The following is a 19,616-nucleotide window of genomic DNA, read 5'->3' as shown; positions in this document are numbered from 1 at the left end:
GGCTTGGCTGGAGCAGCTCTGCTGGCACTGCTGGAGAGAGAGCACATTGCCTGGGGCAGCCTCAGCAGTGGGGACAATGCTGTTGTTAACCAACAAGCAATGAAGCACTGATCCCTTTCAGGACTACTGGACAGGTTTTTGTTTTCCACCAGTTCAGAAACATAACCAGCAATGCTGGTATAAAGTAGATCAAGCGATCAGCAAGTTTCTTACTATATTATTATATATGCAAAATGTTATATAGATTATTTATACATAAGGTATTGATAATTATACATCATAATATAAAAAGCTTTCTTTTATGTACAACACACAATACACTCATGCAAACATTCTATATATGTATACAGATATATTTTAGAAATAATTGGCTTTCTCTTTGCCCCAAAAGATGACCAACGTATTGACATTCTGAGAAGCTGTTCTCATCCTACACGTTGCTTTGAAGCCTGGTGCTGCTATTCCGGACATGAAGAAGGGTGTATGTCACTAAAAGCTCTCTGATTTTCTCAAATATATCAGTAAACTTAAAAAAATGTTTATCATATCTTCCTACAAATTTTGCCTTGATTGCTTCTCCTTTAGCATTGTCAGCATCATCATGACTACCACTGCAATACTTAGGGCCAGGACACCCTTGAGTCTGACACCATACAAGTGCAGGACAAAAAAAAAGGAAAAAAAAAAAAAACCAACCCCTGCCATGTGGCCTGGCCCCATCGTGATCCACATGCCTTACCAGGGTTTGGGTAACGTGATGGAATAAATCATCGCTCCCAGCCGCTGGAACACCCTAACGAAGGCTGGACGAGGAAACGGTGTAGTTAGCCCAGTTCTGATCTCAGCATGAAGGAGCTCTTTCTCCTTTTCATGATAAATGAAATTCCTGTATTGCAGCTGCAAACTCCTGACATTTGGCCATTTCTGATTCAGGCCATATAAGATGTGGTACGAGCCAATATTTTTTTTTCTGCATGAAACATCCAAAAAAATTTCCATTTTTATCCTAGAATCTTTTGAAGCTCAAACTAATGATTTGTCAACAACATTTTCACAAAATACCAAGGTTTTTCTCCAAACGTATTCCACTTCGGCACCAGCCTGCATGATTATCTGGGCTCACCAATCCCATAACTCATACATCAAAGAAAGTTTTCGTTCTGGAAATTTGTGAAATTCTGCCTAGCGATGGGCCTAACTGCTCTCGAACGATAAGAGCATTGTCCTGAAATAGGACCAATTCTATAAATCAGAGCAAAACTTTTCCTTTGGGATCCTTCATCTTTCTATAATAAAAGCAGGAGGCAACCGCCAGCAATGGAGCACATTGATCCAGTGGTGACAATGCTGGTAGGGAGACATCATTTTGCTGTGACAAAACCCAAATTCTGAAAAGCTGAATTTTCCCATTTTACAGCAATTATTTCACAGAACCCAGAAAATACTGATAGATTTACCCAAGTCAAGCTAAGCCAAGCCAAATACAGTGCAGCTGCCTAAACTATAATAAATCATCCATAAATTGCTGTAGTATCTACCCAAGCTTTAAACCCAAAGATTGTTGCTAAAACAGCCCTTATCATCAAGCTCCAGCTCTAACAGAGGAAAATTATTACGAGTTCATCTCATGGTGCAAATTTTTTGGGGAGAGGGCATTATAGGGGATGTTGAGGGAAAGGTAAAGGCTTCAGCCAAATCTCCTGAAGTTAAAAGTAGTCACTACATGTACTCTGGTGGAGTCTGGATTGTAGCACTGAACATTAACGAGATAAAAGATGTTTACCCCAATGTGGTCTAGCAAAAGAAAATAACTAGGAAATGAGAAAAGGTGTTTTGGAAATACTTGGGAATTTCTCCCTTCAGGCATGTTTCTTGTGAAGGGGAAAGGTCTCACTTTTCCAGTAAATCTGACGGCAACCGTCCTTGTGGGAGCAGGCTACATGTACAGACCCAACGATGGTGATGCTTCCTGATTACGATCTTCATTGAGGTTGCCACCTCAAGAAAAGATATTTGCTTCTGTACGTGACTCCCAAAGAAACTTGGCAAAAAAATAACATCCGTGTGAGTCATCCGCTGTCATCTACCTCACAGGTAGAGAAAAAGGCACCAGTAAGATGTCAAATGACCTGTTGGCCCCTCCATAGCCATAGTGGCAAAGGCAGAAAAAGAAGCAAGAGCAGATCAATCTGAATATATTTCCAGACAGTTTCTGTCCATATTTTTTTTTTTTTTTGTTGCTTGCTACACCAAAATAGATTTATAGAAGCACAGAAAGTGAAGCTGAAGGGGTTGTCAACTTTGGTCTAGTCAGCTTCCCAACCCGAGGCAGAATGGATCATACCTTCATCGTTCCTGAGAAGAGTTGGCCTGACTCCTTCCTGAAAGTGGATGGCCCACCTGCCCATCGTAAGAGCAGCACACAGGTAGGATTTAGCTGCCAGTATTCGTCAAAGGTGCATATTCAGCTACCCCAAAGACCGCCTTTATCCTTATCTGATCCCTGTAGCAACATGCTGCACCTCATTTCTGCTGCTTCCTCTCTTGTCCAGAGGAATTCACTTCTGATCCACATCCACCACCAGGAAGGATGTAGAAATAGTGAAGAGATTTCAAAAGGGAGCTGCAAACAGAAGCCACCACTAGACTGCAAGACTTACACTATGAGATTTAAGAAGGGAAAAATATTCATCACGAGAGGAGATAGCAAGACGATCTGATCTCTCTGTACAGACACATACAAACCGAAATATCATGGCCTGGCAGGAGGTATTTAGACCTTTCTGACAAGGATGGGGCAAAAGCAACAACTTTCATCTTGAAATCAGAGGCAAATTCTCAGCAGAGAGGGTTACTACATATAATAGCTCAGCAGGGGAGACAGTGGACTCATCACCTCCCGCAGCCTGTAACATGTCATAAGAGAGCCTGATGAAGTTTCTGTGAAAAATGCTAGAACCTGCGTGTGACATTAGGAAAGGCAGGGCCAAAGGGTGACAGGCTGGCTGCAGCAGTACACTGAGGGCTCTGCAGGCAAGCCTCAGGGTCTCCCACAGTGCTTGTTCCCTTCTTCACTGGACGTGGGAAGGACACATAATGTCCACACTGGTAAGAGAATAAAGGAATCCAGATCAAGCTTCAGGGTTTCACTGGGAGCTGTGCCAGGACCAGGAAGGAAACGTGCCTTGCACCACACAGCTGCTCTGTGTTGTAATTCATCCTCCCTCGACGTATCAAGGGTTGGCCATACTTGGAGCAAGACTGGGTGGCCCCTTCCATCAGGTACCACCAAGCACCCTGTTTATAAGCTGTTCATTTGCTGTGTTTGACTCAAAATCAAGTTGGTGTTAGGAGACTTTTTATCTGGCTGAGACTGGTTCATCTCAGGGAAAGGCAGAAGATGCCTTGCGTGCCCTAAAAAAAGCATTAAATTGAAGAAGCTGACTTGGCTGCAGAGAGCAAATGGAATGGAGTGGCCCATAAAATGGTCCTTGCACCTCCAACGGTTTCCCTTGTCATCTTGCAGCTGGACAGTCAATCCACCAGTTGAAGTGAAGGATCAAGTCCCACAGTAGAGCCTTGGCTGCCACTGTCCATCAGCCAGTTGGTGACCCACAAGGGAAATGCCACAGGTCAACAGGCTTTGCTGCCAGAGATAAGGCACCTTGAGAGGTCTTAAGGGCAGAGCCAAAGGCCGAGGTAAGCCCATGCCCCAGGAAAGGTGTTGATTAGGATCCTGGGCTTTATTCTTAGAATCATAGAATCACATATGTTGGAACAGACCTTTAAGATAATCGAGTCCATCCATAAATGTAACACTGCCAAGTCCACAAGAAGCCATGGAAATAGATGCTTGAGGTCCTTCAGCTGGGATGGCTGATGTCTGCCATGTCCTGTTGCCTGGATGAGGCTTTCCTCCAGGCCAAGAGAGAGGATGTGTATGGTGCAGTTTAGGCACAACCTGCTCTGATAGGCCTCATGCTGCACCCAGGAGGCTGCGTTTGCCTGGGAGACGCTGGGGACAGATGTCCAGGCAATATGTGCTGTCCTCATGGCAGACAACAGACAACTCAATGCCAGCTGTACTGCGCACACCAAGAAGAGCCTGAGCAGACTCTACCTGGGAGGACAGGGTGGGGATGGAGGTACATCTTGACCTAAGAATGTCTCAGCCCATCAGGGTTGACCTCGGGATCCCAGCACAAGCATCCATCCACTTTGTGCAAGGTCTCTGACTCTGGAGCACCCTACCCAGAGGGAAGGAAAGGAAATACCAGCATCTCTACCCCAGGGTCCCCACAAATTTTCACACCAACACAGACAGAGTTCATAAATTAACCCTGCATAAATTTGGCACCTGGAAGAAAGAAAACAAACAAAATAAAACCTGCTTGGGAAATGGCCCTCCTCTCTGTGCTGGATAAAGTTTAGCAGCTGAAAATATGTAGAAAACCCTCTTCTCCATCTGATTTTCTCTCCCTGACACCTACTTTCCATATGAAAGGAGTCCAAACCAGACTCCCCTTGATACATTAAACCCACTTTTGGGGGAGCAGAGGAGGGCACTCACATGGGAAATAAAAACACAGTGCAGATTGCATTTTGTAGCACCTTTCCTGTTAACTCGCCAAGGCATTTCCCAGCATATACTAACATAAAATAAAACACACTAAAAATAAAACCAAGCTAAAAATAAACATAATGGAGGAAATGAACAATGTTCACCTGGTTCAGTATGTAGCCTGTACCAAGGAAAACAGGAGGGTCTGTGGCTCAGTTTTAAAATACGAAGAAAGGGATGAATGGTGGAAAGTTTGAGTTTCCTGGGTGGAAACTCGCTAAAAGTCTGATTTCTGCTTGACCTCATAAGGTTGTGATTGGATACAGAAATCAAAGAAGAGCCCTGAGCTGCTGGCAGAGACAGTAGAGAGGGGTTCCTGGTGCTGGTAACAAGGTGTGGGGGAGGGACACCGTGCTGCTTTGGTACGCAAGTGCTTTTCCAGCATTCAGTGCCACTAGCAGGTCTGAAAGCAGAAGGCAACACCTTTTTCAAAACAGGGATGTACTTTTCTAGCCTCAAACACCTGTTGCATCCTGACCTGGAGCTGGCTCATTTCATCAGCAAAAACATGATCTTTTTGTTTTCCCCAGCCTGCAAAGCACTTTGAGATCCTTCAAGATGAAAGATGCTACAGAAATACCAAGCCATCATGTATTTTGGCAACGAGCATTTCTAGACTGAAGTCAGGAAACCTTGTTTCTTTGTTGCTTTTGTTACTGTCCCTTTCTTGGGTTATTTTAGGAAAGCACTCACATGCATGTACTGTATATATGAGGCTGGGAGCATGCGAACAATCAGTTCTTTACAGGAACAACATAGATCTGTGATCTTTTACCATCAAATGTCTCTAAACCTCTTAAGATTTTATATTCCTGGATTTTTATAGGACATTTTTTCCTCAGACTCCACCTGCCTTATATGAAATGGATTATTAGGCCTTAAAAATAAAAATACTGCTGTTTTGCAGATAAAACAGATTTTTAAAATATAATAAGGGGGGAATACTAGGATGTTTCCTGACTTAACAGAGGCCAATCCTTTACTATTAGTGAGACTACTGGAGACTGTAAGCCTAACCCCACTCTAAATATTCAAGCCTTTTGTCCAGAAAAGCAATACTATAAATAGTGTTTCCCACTCTGAAAACTCCAGGGATCTGATTTACTCTGAGTGTGTAACCTGCAATTCAGCATACCACAGCTAAGCCAAGGCCACGGGGAGCCCACAGGATGACAGCAAGAGCAAGAAAAGATGCAAGGATCCTGTTGGGTCCTGCCATGCCCTCATGAAGAGGACAGCACGCAGCTCTGTGTGCTTTGGCCATACGGGAACTGGCTTGTGCTTCAACTATAATGAGACTTTTAAGAGAAAAACATCTACTTTCCTCTCTATTTGTTCCTATATGAGTTTCTCCCCATCCGGAGGTGATGCTCAGCTGCGTCCTGTCAGTCTATTGCTCCTTTCAGTCACTTCTGAGGGGGAGGGGAAGCTCTCAAGCAATGAGAATGTAAAATTATTTTAAAGGATGAGAAAACGTAATTGAAAAACCACATCAGTTGGCTGGGGTCTTAGAAGCATGTGTGTACGTAGCTGTAACAGCTACCAGGAGGAAACTGACTACATTTCAGGTGGACACTGATCCTTTAATGTACGGCTAAGAATAATATTTATATGCTGACTCACTAAGATTTATGTTTCTGTATAAATCATACGTACACTTACAAAAAAAAAAAAAACCAGAAAAAGTAAAAAGAAACTGCAGGATATTCATGGCTTCCAGAACTCTACATAAATCAATTGTACCATGATCCCACAAGCTTTTAGACAAACACATGCACACTCATTCATTATTGGGGATGTTTGTCCATCCAGGGCCATCAACAGAAGAAAAAAATGACAGTAGCAGCGACGCAATGACGTTACCCGAAGCCTTTCACTCCTAACACCCCCACAGCTCCAGCAAAGCTTGGACCTAAAAATCAGTATTCCCAGTGGTGCAGTTTGAGTAACTGGCTGAACCAGAGCCCTGGATTGGCACGCTTATAACTTCAGGGAGCCTGGGATTCGAAAGCAAAGTCAGACTTGGCAGGTCCGGCTGTCATCAGCCCCACTACCCCTCTCAGACAGAGCTGAGCACCATCCTTTTGTTTCTCCATGGACCCACACCTCTGCTTGGCACACTCTTTCTGCCTTGCTTATTTAGTCTATCTTGGACTAACGTCCTTCCCCGTCCCTTTGCCAGCATGACCCTTTCAGAAAGCAGCACTCATTCTGCAAACGCTGCCTCTCATTTGCTGCTTTACAAAGACAGGCAGATGCCTGTGAGCACCAAACATCAATAAATTAAAGTGCCATTGCTATTATTACTGTTATCACTGCATTACGACGGAGGCAGCATGAGACTTGGTGAGGAGCCTGGGATAGATGGTGAGCCAGCACAGGAAGGAGGAGGAGGAGATGGAGAGCTGCAACTGGGGAAGATTCATCCCCACCTCCTGCAGTGTGGGGAAGACTGGGATGGATGGAGACTGAGCTTGATAAAGCACATGCAGAAGAAGCCTACACTTCAGCTTCAGCAGCAACTCTCAGCAATAACATCTTAGCAGAGGAAGCTTGGTTTTCTCACCAGGGAACAGCCCCTTAATGCAGTTTTGTGCAGATGCACAGGCCAGGCACAAAATCTATTTTCCTGTTTTCCTCCCCACGGTGAGATAAGCAAACCAAGTCTCATTACAACTGAATTTTCCAACACCACTTCAAAAGCCACGTGAGAATAGTCATGAAACACTCAGTGAATAGATAAACACTCCAGAACTGAAGCACAAAGTCCCAGTGGAGAGAGGTACTCCAGGTACCTGTCAGGAAGTGCCTTGAGGAGACCATACCTATAGGGCTGGTGGCCATGTCCCTCCTCATGTTGTAGGAGGCAGGTGGTGGGGTGAAAGCCAGGCTGAGTTGATGTCCGCAAGGCCACAGCTGCGATGCCCACGAGTGGGGAAGAGAAGTTGAGCAGCACCGAACCAGCCCAGTGGGACGGGTCCTCCTGGCCATGGGTCACATTGATGACAAGCGGGTTGTGCTGACATGACAGCTCGTACATCCCTGCAAGATGGGGCAAAGAAAGAAGCCACTAGCTCAGCTCCAGGCATATTTTCTCTGCCTTTGATTTACCTCTTCTCCCCCACACATCCCAACAGACCATCTTGGGAAGCAGAAGATGTTGCAAGGGGGAACAGGGGACACCAGCACCCAACTCAGTGAGAGACAGCAGCAATGGTGGGGCTCCTAGTGTCTGTGCTGGTGGGTCCCTGTGTACCACAGCCTGTAGGATGCTCACCCAAGGAGTGGTTCAGCCCATCTACATCACTCAGCTGGACAGTCACCCTTGGCTTGCGCTGGTTGCTTGGGATGGTGCCATCAGAGGCCAGGAAGACCAGGAGGGAAGTGGGCACTGCAGGTCTCTCAAAGCACACCTAGGCAGGAGGGCAAGAGGGACCCTGAGAGCATGCATACCAAATACAGCCTTTCTGATCCCATATATACAAGAGGGAGAGAAAAAGGGAGCGTGGGGAGGGAGCAGGAGCAGGGTTAGGGGGTCAGAGACTGCAGATGTGCAGGGCAGCAAATGGATGGGAAAAGAGAAGAAGAAAGGAAGGAATGGTGCAGGACCACAGTCCTTTCCTTCCTGATTCCCCTCCCTTTCACTAGTCTTCCCCACATATACCAGTCCCGCCTTGCTATAAATTTATGGCATCTTCCCAGCTTCCACATTTCCTGCTCTTAAAAATGAGAAACACCTGACCAAGACCTGGATAACCCCTTTGCTGCCCTCCCTTCCCTAGGCTTCCAACTCCCACCCCACATGGTGCCAGTCGGGCAAGTGAGGCACCAGAGAGCACGGCTGCCAGCCCTGCCACTGAAATATTTCCATTTAAAAAGATAAAACTGAAAATAAACGCCCATTAAAAAACAGAACAAAACAAAACAAAACAAAAAACCAACAAACCAAAGAACAGCCCCAGTACCCAGAATGACTGCAAACTGTCCATCAGCCAACATGCAGAAAGATTTGTGGGAAGAAGTCCTGCCTGCTAGGAGAGCCGACAGCTCCCCACTTGTCTAGAGCCCCGAAGGCTACAGGAGGCAGCTAGGAAATATACAGCATCAATCATGGCAGGGCAGATGTTCTCTGGAAGTAAGAGGATAGAAATGTTTTTCTCCCCCACCCTGGTGCCCCCCACCCACTGCCGAGATGTGTTTTGATCAAGACCCAACCTATGGAGCGTTTTTGTTGAATGCTGGTGTGGAGGGAGCCCAGAAATACAAGGCAAAGGTGTATTTCAGAGGACAAGTCCTGGCTGGTCAGGCACAGCCCAAGGAGCAGACTGCAGAGCAGAGGGGACAACCACCCGATTTGTGACGGCAGCCCAGCCTTGGGCTGGTTCGTGCCACGCCAGGCATTGCTCATGCACGGGAGTGGGAGAAAACCTTGGGCTTCATCCCAGGGTTCCCGCCCTGCAAGGAGGTACTTGGCAGCAAACACCCCATGAGCAAGTCCCCAGTGCTGCCTACACACTACCTTGGCCAGGGCTTGCTCTCATGCAGGGCTGACCCTGCTGCAAGGAGTGGACCGGGGGGTTGAAGCTGCTCTCCCTTTTTTCTTTTTTTTTTTTTTTGTTTGATATATGCCCACTGTCTCCCCATCTGATCTTAGAAGCTAGTGACAGAAGAAAACAAGAAGGGAGGAAAGAAAGAAGAGCCAGCAGTGCTCAGAGCCTGCTCCAAGGAGCCCCCCAGGACAGAGCTGCAGCCAGTAAGCCCCAAAGAGCCAGCTGATTTTAACCCAGCCACCTGCTGCCCACTCCTCCAAGCATGGTTCCTCAGAGGAGAAGAGGTGGTTGAAGAAGTCAGGTGAGGCTTTCCTTGGACCATGCAGCTGCAGGTGAAGGGTTTAGTCTTTCCATTCCCACAGTGCATCTACTTGGAGGTGAAGGACACTGGCCCCAAGACAGACCAACAGCACCTGACTTGACTAACATCCTAATTTTTTTTTAATACGTGTTATGTGCCTGACCACAGCAGCCTATCTTATTCCTCCCTCTCTCTCTCTCTGTTTCATTTCCTGCGTATTACACATCTGATTTGCTTACAAGTGATTTTGATTTCTCTCCTCATCGGATATGTAAGAAACTAAGAACAAAGCATGGCTGGAGATCTGCGAATCATAACTACTCCCATCTGTAGACAGACCCAAGGTATGTGGTAGAAGCTTTGTTAGGTGGCCCATTCTTGCCTCCAGTGCCAGCCCACTTACAGTACGACCCAAACTTTCCCTCTCTTATTGGTGCCACCTCTTTAGAAACACCATAGAAAGCAATGCCTACCACCCAATGGGTTTTGTGGTGTGGCTTTAACCCAGGTGACACAGGTGCAACAGCTTTAAAATGGCCACGGGAGCTGGTGGCCACGAAACATGATACGCACATGGGTACATGTGCATGAACAGCACCATTCCTGTCCAGGCAGGCAGGTGTGCTAGGTAAATTGTCAACAAGACAAGTCTTTCCTAACCCAATATGTTACCAATCAGGCAAACTCTGTTAAAAAAAAAAAGAAAAAAGAAAAAAGAAAAAGGGCATATTTATTACTAGTCCATAAATAATTTTATGGGTGGAAAATAATAGCAGTCCTAGAGAGAGCACAGAGTCAGTAATGAAAGTCTTTAATATAAACATCCATAGAGGAACAGAACTGAGCACAAACTCCAACAAAACTGAAACATGCTTTAACCCCTGGTGAGAAGTGGAAAGCAAGCTTTCATCTAGGTAGGGCAGAGGGGGAGATTGCTGTTTTCTTGCTAGCAAAGGAAGAAAGAAGGTACATTTGTCATGGCCAGAAACTGAAGCTGGGAAGTAGGTTGTGAGCACACAGACAAGGAATAAAGAAAAAAAAAAACAGTTAAAGGAAATTCTTTGGAGAGTCAGAGGACTTCAGAGACAACAGCCATATTTATTGACTCAGGTTTGATGTTCACCAAGTTGTCTGAGCATCTTGGGAAGAGGTCCTCTCTAGACAATCTCAAGCAAAGCAGGGCAAAGTGCTCCTCAAACTGCAGACACAGCAGCACACCAGAACCCAGCTTTCCAGTAACACCAGGCAACAGCCACGAAACCTCTAAACAGTGTCTGTGGTCAGAAAATCACCACTGTAAAAATCACGTTGGCGTAACCTTCAGCTCTCCTCTGTCCTGCTCCTCTGCCTGCCGAGACAGAGAGGTTTGATCCACTAGATGCCCTCCCAAAGGCAGCCCAGCAATGGAGGTAGCCCCCAAGCCCCCATTAGGCTGCAGGACCAGCACCTTGGGCACAGAACTGCCTCCTTTGGTCTGAAGTGACCAGGGGGCAAGAGGACCTGCATGCCACAGCCAATTGCTGGGGGCAACCTGGAGTACGTGAGACCCCTCAGGATGGCAGAGTATATCCAGCTACTTTCTGTTGCTTTTCACAGCCATGGGGAACAAAGGCAAATTGGACTTTAAACAGAGCTTGTGCCCACCCTTTGCCAGTGTAATGGCACAGCCTGACTGCAGGGAATAGTCAAGAGCAAGTTGTTTCTCAGCCTCAACACATTTCTGTTGGGTCCTGGTTTCAGGCACAGCTGTTCTGGCAATCTGTACCAGGATGGGTTTGCTGTTCACAGTGTAAATGGGGCAACTACATAAGACCCAGCCACAGGCATTTGGGGTTTGAGAAGAGTTCAGTAGGATATGAAGTCCTATATGAGCAGTTTTTAGGAATGCTATAGCTCCTACAGGACAGAAGAGGATGGGTCTTTGTCACCAGAGTGGTGGGGCAATGACAAGCATATCTTTCTGTGCCTGACCACACATCCTCACTTACCTTGAGCCAAACTCCCTCATCGCCCAAGGGCACCCTCTCCTCATCTGGATCCTGAGCATTGTCTTGGCTGGGAGTGCAAGGGAACCAAGCAGCCAGTGAAAGATCCTTTGGCACATCATGAAGGTGGGATTTACATACCTGAAAGGAGAGATTTATTTCAACCCAGAAAGAAGCAAGGAAATTGAGAGAAAGAAACGGTACCTACAAAACATCAAGTAAGACTCAAACATAGAGAAGGATCCCAAGTTGGTTCCTAGCATGAAGACAATTAGGATGTGGGTTCCTGACCAGAAATGACATGTCACCACCCACACGTGCACAGGTGGCCTTTGCAAATTTGAGGTGCTGTAAATATGCCGTTTAAGCACCCCATGGTGTCTGCAGGGCTGAGTAAGAAATAATGAGCCATGCTGTGAGACAGTAAGTAAGACCACAGCCTTCTGATTTTGGCTGGACTGATGAGATCCAAAGGTGTGATTCATTTGCCTGAACACCAGTCTTCTGTGCCATTTGATGCCCTATGGTATCCCAGACATCCTCATAGGCTTGGCAGACAAAACCTGAGAGATACATGTGTCATTCTAGAGGAGCAGACACCTGATCCCAAGCCATCTCATTAGACATGTACATCTGGACAATTTAATCAAGCCGTAGGTCTTGAGAAGACTGTTCCTTATATGAGGTCAATAAAAATACATCTATAAAGAGCCAAATATGACCTCTCCACATATTTCTTGCCCTTCTTCAGCTTGCTAGGAAAGAACATACACACATCACGTTAACACCGATCAGGTGAAATCCCATCCTAGAACTCCAAGCCCCTCTCCAAAGCCCATAGAAAAGATGGGAATTCTCCCATCGATTTTTCCTTGGCTTCAGATCAGAGAGTTTGAGAGCAGCACAGATGCTGATATATGCATGATTTTATCCTTTCAGGCCCTGACTTTATAAGGTATTTGACTTTCAGGATTTTTTTAAACCTACAGTGGGACTACTCACATGCTCAAAGTTGTGAATTTAGCTGGCGGGATAGGGGTGGTCACTGTTTAGCAAACTGCATGGCTGGGGGAGGAGCTTCCTGCCTTGATGAAATACCCCTCCATGTACTGCAGTTCCTGGGCTAAGGGACTACTGAAAGAGGGGTATGAGAAACGCTCATGTCTTCTACTGGCTTCCTGCATGGAAATATAGTAATCAATGAACACTTCCAGAGCTGCTCTGAAGATTTTGGTTCTGCCTCAGTAGCCTCTTGCAGCAGTGGCTTCCCCCACTCTACTGCATGGGCTTTGCTAAAAAAGTCTCTTTTTTTGGCCATGCCTTCACTCACCTTCACAACAGGCTGTCCTGTGACCAAGGAAGCAGGGCAGGACTTCGCGTCCTGATGGGAGGCATAAGCTTTTGCTGCCCACAGATCCACGTACCCATCGGGTGTGTAGGGACCACAGTCCAGGACACTGCTTTTCTTCTCAAATGGCTCACACACGCCATCCCCATCATGCACGTAGCACAGGCTTGGTTCCCCTGCAAGGAGACCGGGGATGCCCTGTTTACAAAGCAGGCTCCAGGCACATACATCTGCTCCTGCCCCAGGAGCCATGCTGGCCATTTAGCCCTAGGATTTCACACCACAAGGGCCTAACAAGCTCCATGGATCACTCCAGCTGCAGATCTACTGTTTGTTGCAATGAGGTGCCTTGCACCCTGCTCTGAGGAGCAGCATGAATAACATACAGTTTTGACTCCTCCCTCAAAAGGGTGCCTCAATCTGTTTGGACTCACCGACACAGTTGAAGCCTTTCTCCCTTTTACACTTCCTGGAACAGCCATCTCCATCCAGCAAATCCCCATCATCGCATTCCTCTTCCAGGCTCCTAAGAGGACAACAGCCAGATGGGTTAACACTACCCTTGATTCAACATTCCTGTGCTTCTGCCCAGTCATGTGTGAGGACCCCATATCTTGGTTCCATTTCCACAGAAGCAGGGAGAAGAGGAAGGAACCACATGTGGAGTAAGGTAGAAGAGAGAAAACATATCTTGCCAGATATGAGCTGAAGAGGCTGAAAACATAGAACATGGGAGAAGGCATGACTGTACCGTGACTTTCTTGTAAGACCTGAGGCAAGAACTATGGAAGAAAATAAAGCTTTGTACAATGGAGGAAGTAGAGGACCAAACATCAGGAAGACATGCTGCTGGAGAAAGCATGTGTTGGAGAGGGCAAGAGGTTCTGATATGGGGCTGAAGTTTCAGCGGGAGCTGGAGAAGGGGAAGAAGGAGAAGGGAGAGAGAGAAGGTTAGCCCAAGAGGAAACAAGAATCAGCCCCTAGTTGATATGCACGGCATCTCATGAGGAAAAAAAGCCCATTGAGTTTCCTTGAAAAGGTTCTGTCCCTATACTGCAGAAAATAGACCTGATGAGAAAAGCTGGCAGAAATGCCTTGATTCATATCTATTCATTTGTGCAAAGTTATGTATGCCAAAACACAAGGGGCAAAAAAGCCCTACAGACATATGTCTTGTGATGCTCACCCACTTCCACCTTCATCTAATGTGAAAGATCCACTGTGTCCCATCTTCCTGTCTTTGGCTCATTGTTCCATACACGGTACAAAGGAAAAAAACTTTCATAGACAAAGATTCCTTCATGGCCTTCCCCACAACAGCTCAGGAACAAGAAAGCCTGCCAAAAGTCTCAGCTGCTATCTGCCCATTTCTGCTCCTCTCACTTTTCTATCAACTTTAACAATGGGGCCTAGTGTGGTTATTTGCTCTCCCGACCAAGTCTTCAGCTAGTATGAATTCATGCTAAAACCATACCAGATTACACCACTTTAGCAGCTAGCCCTGCTGTAAGCCTCTTTGCCTTGTTAGGTCTTGTATGATACCACAGTCCCTCTTGCACTTGCTTCAATTGTCCACTTCCCTCACACTTAAGAGAGATGTTTTCAAAGGAAAGTGATTCTGAGTAACCTGGAAGTTGAAGTCTGAAAAAGATAAAATATGGAAATTTGGCATATTTATCTCCAAACGGTGCAGGTGAACCATTGGAGTATCTCCATGTAGAGGTGGTGCATCCCTCATCATTTGGGGTCTCTATGCAGAGACCAGACAGCTCTCTAAAGACACCACACTGTGTGGGACTGCACTTACTGCAAAGCCTAATCCTGCAGGGCCACCACCCTATGCCCCGTGCAAAAGGTTATATCAGCCAGTCCCCCACTTTGGGGTCAGGCTTCATGACAGTTCGCTGAAGTGGACCAGAATCCAAGCACTTCAGTGAAACAAAGAGCATGTTTGGGTTGGACCCCTCATCCAGACCCTGCTTCTCAAAAAGGCCGTCTCCTTCTCCCATGCACATAGCATTTTACAAAACAAAAGCTCTATAGTCCAGTCTGCTGGAGGGATCCAGTGCAACATATTCAACCAAGTATCCATGGGTGGAGGACCAACCCGGTGCTTCCCTTTGGGACAGGATGACCAGGCAGCTTAAAGAACATCAGCTGAGAGCTTGAGTTTCTTGACTTACGTGGTCACCTTTCCATCACCACAGTAGGATGCTCCATGGACATGGATGAGCGGTGGGGAGGCTTCTCCTGAGGTTGTCCCAGAAACTGCCTGCACCTGGTAGTGGTACACCTGCCCAGGCGTAACTTCCCTGGAGGAACAGAGAGAACCTGAAGAAAGAGCAGGAGGAAACAGCCCATACATCTGCAACGGATTTGCTCACCACAGCTATAGAAGTCACATGTGTGTGCCCATGCAGCATCACAATTTGACATATGTCTTCGTACTCTAAACTGCCAGAGGCAGAGACTGTGGAAAGAAGGTCTCTGCCAGGTCATGCTTATTTCCCTAGGGTCTGAGCTGTGGAGAAGTGGCATTAACTTGAACAATCATTTTACTGGTTGTGTTGATGGGGAAAATGTTGCTGGATTTAACAAGGTCCTTCTTGTTAGCCTGGGCTCATGGGCAAGGGTCATGCTAGCATGGTGGGTCTGCAAGAGGCTTCCTCAGTGATGAATAAGGAATCCACTTATGGCATTGAACATTGTAATTCCCAGGGGGTGGGGAAAAAGAAAAAAAACCAACCCACCCACAGAAAACCAACCCACATAAGCAAAACCACTCAGGGATTCAAAGGCAGGACTTGAGGAGGTCATCAGAACTGTCCCAGCCACCCACTCAGCCTGCAATGGAGCAGCCTTGTCACTCACGTGTCCACGAACTGGCGGTGCATCTGTGCCGGCGCAGCGGGGGATCCATTTGCAAATGGGGGGTCGCGAAGGACTCGGTACTGGATCAGCTTGCAGGCAGAGCAGAGAGAGCTGTGGGGCATGGAGGTCAGCAGGGCTGTGTCTATCTCCATCCTCTCATCAAAGGTGTAGATTTTGACTCCGGACACCTTTTTAGGGATGTTGAGCTTCACGGTAAAAGGGACATCACAGAAGGTGTCCAGGGGGCCCAGATGGATGGACTCCCCCTGTTCTGTCAGGACTTCAATGTCAGACAGTGCCTTGGGAGAGCCCATGGAGAGGTATGTAGTCCAGAGGGTGAGGGAATCGGGGTAGACAGGGTGCAGGAAGCGCAGCTCCAGGATGCAGCCATCTGGCTGGGGGCATGGCACCGTCATGTTCATGTGATATAGGTGGAGCTCCGGACTCCAGGCCTGAAGGCTGGGCTCACAGGGCTGATCCACATCTGGGGGCCCTGGGCAGAAGGGACAAGGAGGAGGCTGATGAGAACCAGGGTACAGCTGACCTCACAGGGGACCCAGAGGGACAATCCTCCCTGCAGAGCCCCATACTGTGCTACATACCCTGTGCTACAGCTGCACACCCATGCAGTTTTGCACCCACTACAGGCATGTGCTATATCTGGTGACATCAGCCCTAACATCCTGGAAAGCAATAAGCACCACTAGTCTCCCAGCTCCTGGGTATGCATACAAGCACAAGGTTTGGCAGATCCGGTGTCTCACAGCCCTCTAAAACAGGGACAATGGTATCCATGCTGCAGCTGGTCAGAGTGCCAAGCTCTAGAGACAGCCTGGGCACAGCTGGGGAACATGAAGCTTGCTCTGTAGTCTGTCTCACGGGCACAGAAGGCTTGCCAAGGGCACTTTAATGCCAAATCCCTGTGGCTCCATGGGTTTGGACATAGGCTAAGCAGAGCAGAGACCAAAGCTTTCCACAGACACGTGCTGGAACAGGTCACAGGCAGGAAGGGACCAGGTCCAAAGCAGCTCTGGAAGGCTGTTCTTCAGCCAGAACCTCCAGGACCATGCCCAGGCTGATCTCGGAACCCCAGCCTGCCTCCCCAGTGGTGGATTAGCACTCAGTAAGAGAAACATAGCTTTGGGCTTTCAGTCTTAGAAAGCATCACTGGAATTCATCATCCAGTAGCAGAAATACCCTTGTCTTCATCAACCACTGCAAGCATTTCTTAGGGCCTAGCACCAACTCAAAGCCTGCATCCATTTAATATTAGTCTTCTAATAATCATAGAACCTGACTCTTTCACCAGGGCAAACATGCACTTGTGATAGCTGCAGGTCATGCATAGGAGAAAAAAAACAGTCAATAATTCCAGAAGCAGTTTTAATTTGCCAGTGAATCAAACTGACGGGGGAAACAGGAACCACTGACAATACATGAGCCAAGCTTTGATTTGTTTAGTATCACTGAATAAGCACAAATTTGATGATTTAAGTTGGTTTTTCCCCCCCTCTCAACTTGCAATGCTAGCAAGAGATACTTAGAGTTTTCAGACACAGAATCTCAGCTACATCCTAACACTCCTGTTCTCAAAGCATAGGCTACATCCCAAAGGTGTAATAATGTCTGAACTGCACTTTCTCTGCAACCACCCTGGCATATTTTCAGTCGACCTCAGTGGCTCAAATGTGAAGAAACACAGAACTGACAGATCCTCTGGCTCCATGTGGTTCAACAGCAGCATGTGCACTACATGAGATTATTTCACCTGGTCTCCCTAACTCCTCTGTTTTGCCCTTGGAGAAGTTGAGGCAGTATGAAAAGCCCAACGGCTCCTATGGCAGCTGCATGATCTTGAAAGCCACCACCATGCCCACAAGGTGGGTTTCTAAACAAACATTCTGATCTCAGCACAAGAGAATTTGTGACACCCTGCTGTTCACCTTACCAGTGAGGAGTTGCATCCAACCCAGATTGCCCAGGACTTGGTACAGACTCAGTGGGGCTGAGCAAGGAGCTCCTCTTGCTCCCTTTGGACAAGGCTGCATCAAAGCCTGTGAATACTCCTGAAGTTTCAGAATTTTAGATCTATGTTTTAAGACTTTCATTTTAATGAAATGCCCCTCCATTTTGACCAGTATCTCTCATTAACACCTTCCTGGGCAATGATTGGGGTTAATATCGGGGTATCAGATTGTCCAAAGCCAGCTGGCAGTTACCAGGTATCTTCTGGGCACCTAGAGTTCCTTCCTGCACTAAAAAGCCTCCCCAAAGAGGAGACATCTTACTCTCCAGAAGACAAAAAAAGCTTATTTTTCTTTTCCCAACAAGATGTCGTCTCTGTCTGGCAGATTCACAGCCAGGGGAAGAGAGGAGGTGTTTACCTTCTGCTTCTTCTGGGGTCCAGTAGCCAGAGGAATCACAGACCCGAGGGGAAGAAGCCTCATGCACATACTGATGGAAGGTGCCATCCTCTGCACAGTCATCACAGAGTGTGTCCTGCTCCCTGCAGGCAGAAGACAAAGGCATTGGCGTGTTTAATCATGACCAGTTAACTTTCCATCCACATTTGTCCAAGCAGGATCAGATGAGAAGTTGGAAAAGAAAAGCTAAGCTCTCAGGAAGCCCCGTGGCATATCATCCTGCTTTGTCAAAGACAGGAGAATAAGAGTGACCAGGGGACAAGCCAGATTTAATCCCTCCTCTTCTACAGGCTCTCTGGGTAGTTTTGGACAAGCCATTGAATCGCCTGTTCCCTACCCATGAAGCAGAGCTAACAGACTTCATGCTTCCCAGGGCAACACCTCTGCAGTTGGGTGGGTGCACTTGGGTTTATCTCTGCTAAAGCCCAGAGTCAGGTTTTTAGCTTTTGTCACTAGTGCAGTACCAGACAGTCAAAATAATGTCAGTTGGGTACCACTGTACTCTCTAGGAAAGAAAAAGAGACTTTTCTGTGATAAAGACCAGCCTGAGGCCCTTTCCTTGGCAAGTTTGTCACAGGGGATGCAGAACCCGCACCATAGACCAGCTCCTGACCCGATTATGAGCAAGAGCTAGGGATCGATCTGAAGACTCAGCACCTGCCTCCTAGACTGGTGATCTCCTGCTCCCAAACCACTCTGTTCCCCACCAAAGCAATTTGTTTGGATGACTCAAGGCCACACAGCACTCAGGGGCTCTCATGCCTGTGGGGCTAACTGGTACACACTCTCATTATCTCTGGGACAAAAGGCCTATGGTGGAGAGCATCAGTTCTCTGAAAAAGGCAGCAAACACTGACCCAGGGTTGTCCCAGCTGTCCTCAAACACTGTTTTCCTTTGAATTGCAAAATCTATGTGAAGTAGCTTTAAAACAATTTCAAGAGCTCTTTAACATTTGCTTATGGTCCCATAATAAAACCATAGACCTAAAACCTGGTGGAAACTGAAATGTTTTAGTAATAGGGGCTTCTGAATAGAGGCATTGGTGATGTACCAGTAGAGGCATTGGTGACTCCCCAGTGTTGGGGAGACAGAAGACAGCTCAGGGCAATGCACTGCTCACCAGCCAAACAACTCTGGTTCCTCAGCATCGTTTTTCTGGCTTGAAAAGTTTCCTGACTAACCCCCAGTTAGTTACACCATGAGTCCGTGACAGCAATGGGAATGAAACCCAGCTCTTGCGGTTCGAGCTCCCTGCCTTAACCACAAGGCTGCATTTCCTCCTGGTAAATGGCTATTTTATAGAGTAAGTGCTAAATGAAGCTCATTTTTCATTCTATGATTGCACTCTGGGGTTTTAGAATTGGCATTGCCTCCCAACACTTTTTGGCTTCCCCTCCGGCACCCCAACAGCAGAAGGCTTGCTGGAGAGCCCACACACCAGCTGGACCATCGCAGCAGCCCCGCTCTTGTGCCTGAGAGCTCTGCTGCAGACAACCAAGGGGGAAAGGGGATGGGG

General features: G+C 47.1%; 1 protein-coding gene across 1 annotated transcript in view; it reads right to left on the bottom strand.

Annotated features, from left to right (window-relative positions):
• PAPPA2 (pappalysin 2) overlaps positions 1–19,616 on the bottom strand; it is a 95,336-nt gene that overhangs the window by 38,740 nt on the left and 36,980 nt on the right. The window contains exons 6-13 of the mRNA XM_064454446.1: positions 18,061–18,182; positions 15,677–16,169; positions 14,989–15,117; positions 13,240–13,331; positions 12,788–12,981; positions 11,461–11,598; positions 7,899–8,034; positions 7,447–7,663 (exon numbers count right to left, since the gene is read on the bottom strand). Coding sequence (XP_064310516.1) covers positions 7,447–7,663; positions 7,899–8,034; positions 11,461–11,598; positions 12,788–12,981; positions 13,240–13,331; positions 14,989–15,117; positions 15,677–16,169; positions 18,061–18,182 — 1,521 coding nt within the window. The remainder of the gene's footprint in view (positions 1–7,446; positions 7,664–7,898; positions 8,035–11,460; positions 11,599–12,787; positions 12,982–13,239; positions 13,332–14,988; positions 15,118–15,676; positions 16,170–18,060; positions 18,183–19,616) is intronic.

Source organism: Phalacrocorax carbo, chromosome 6 (assembly GCF_963921805.1).
Source record: "Phalacrocorax carbo chromosome 6, bPhaCar2.1, whole genome shotgun sequence".
NCBI classification, from domain to species: domain Eukaryota; kingdom Metazoa; phylum Chordata; class Aves; order Suliformes; family Phalacrocoracidae; genus Phalacrocorax; species Phalacrocorax carbo.
Note: the sequence above shows the minus strand (reverse complement) of the source record. Positions and strands in the feature narration are given on the sequence as shown.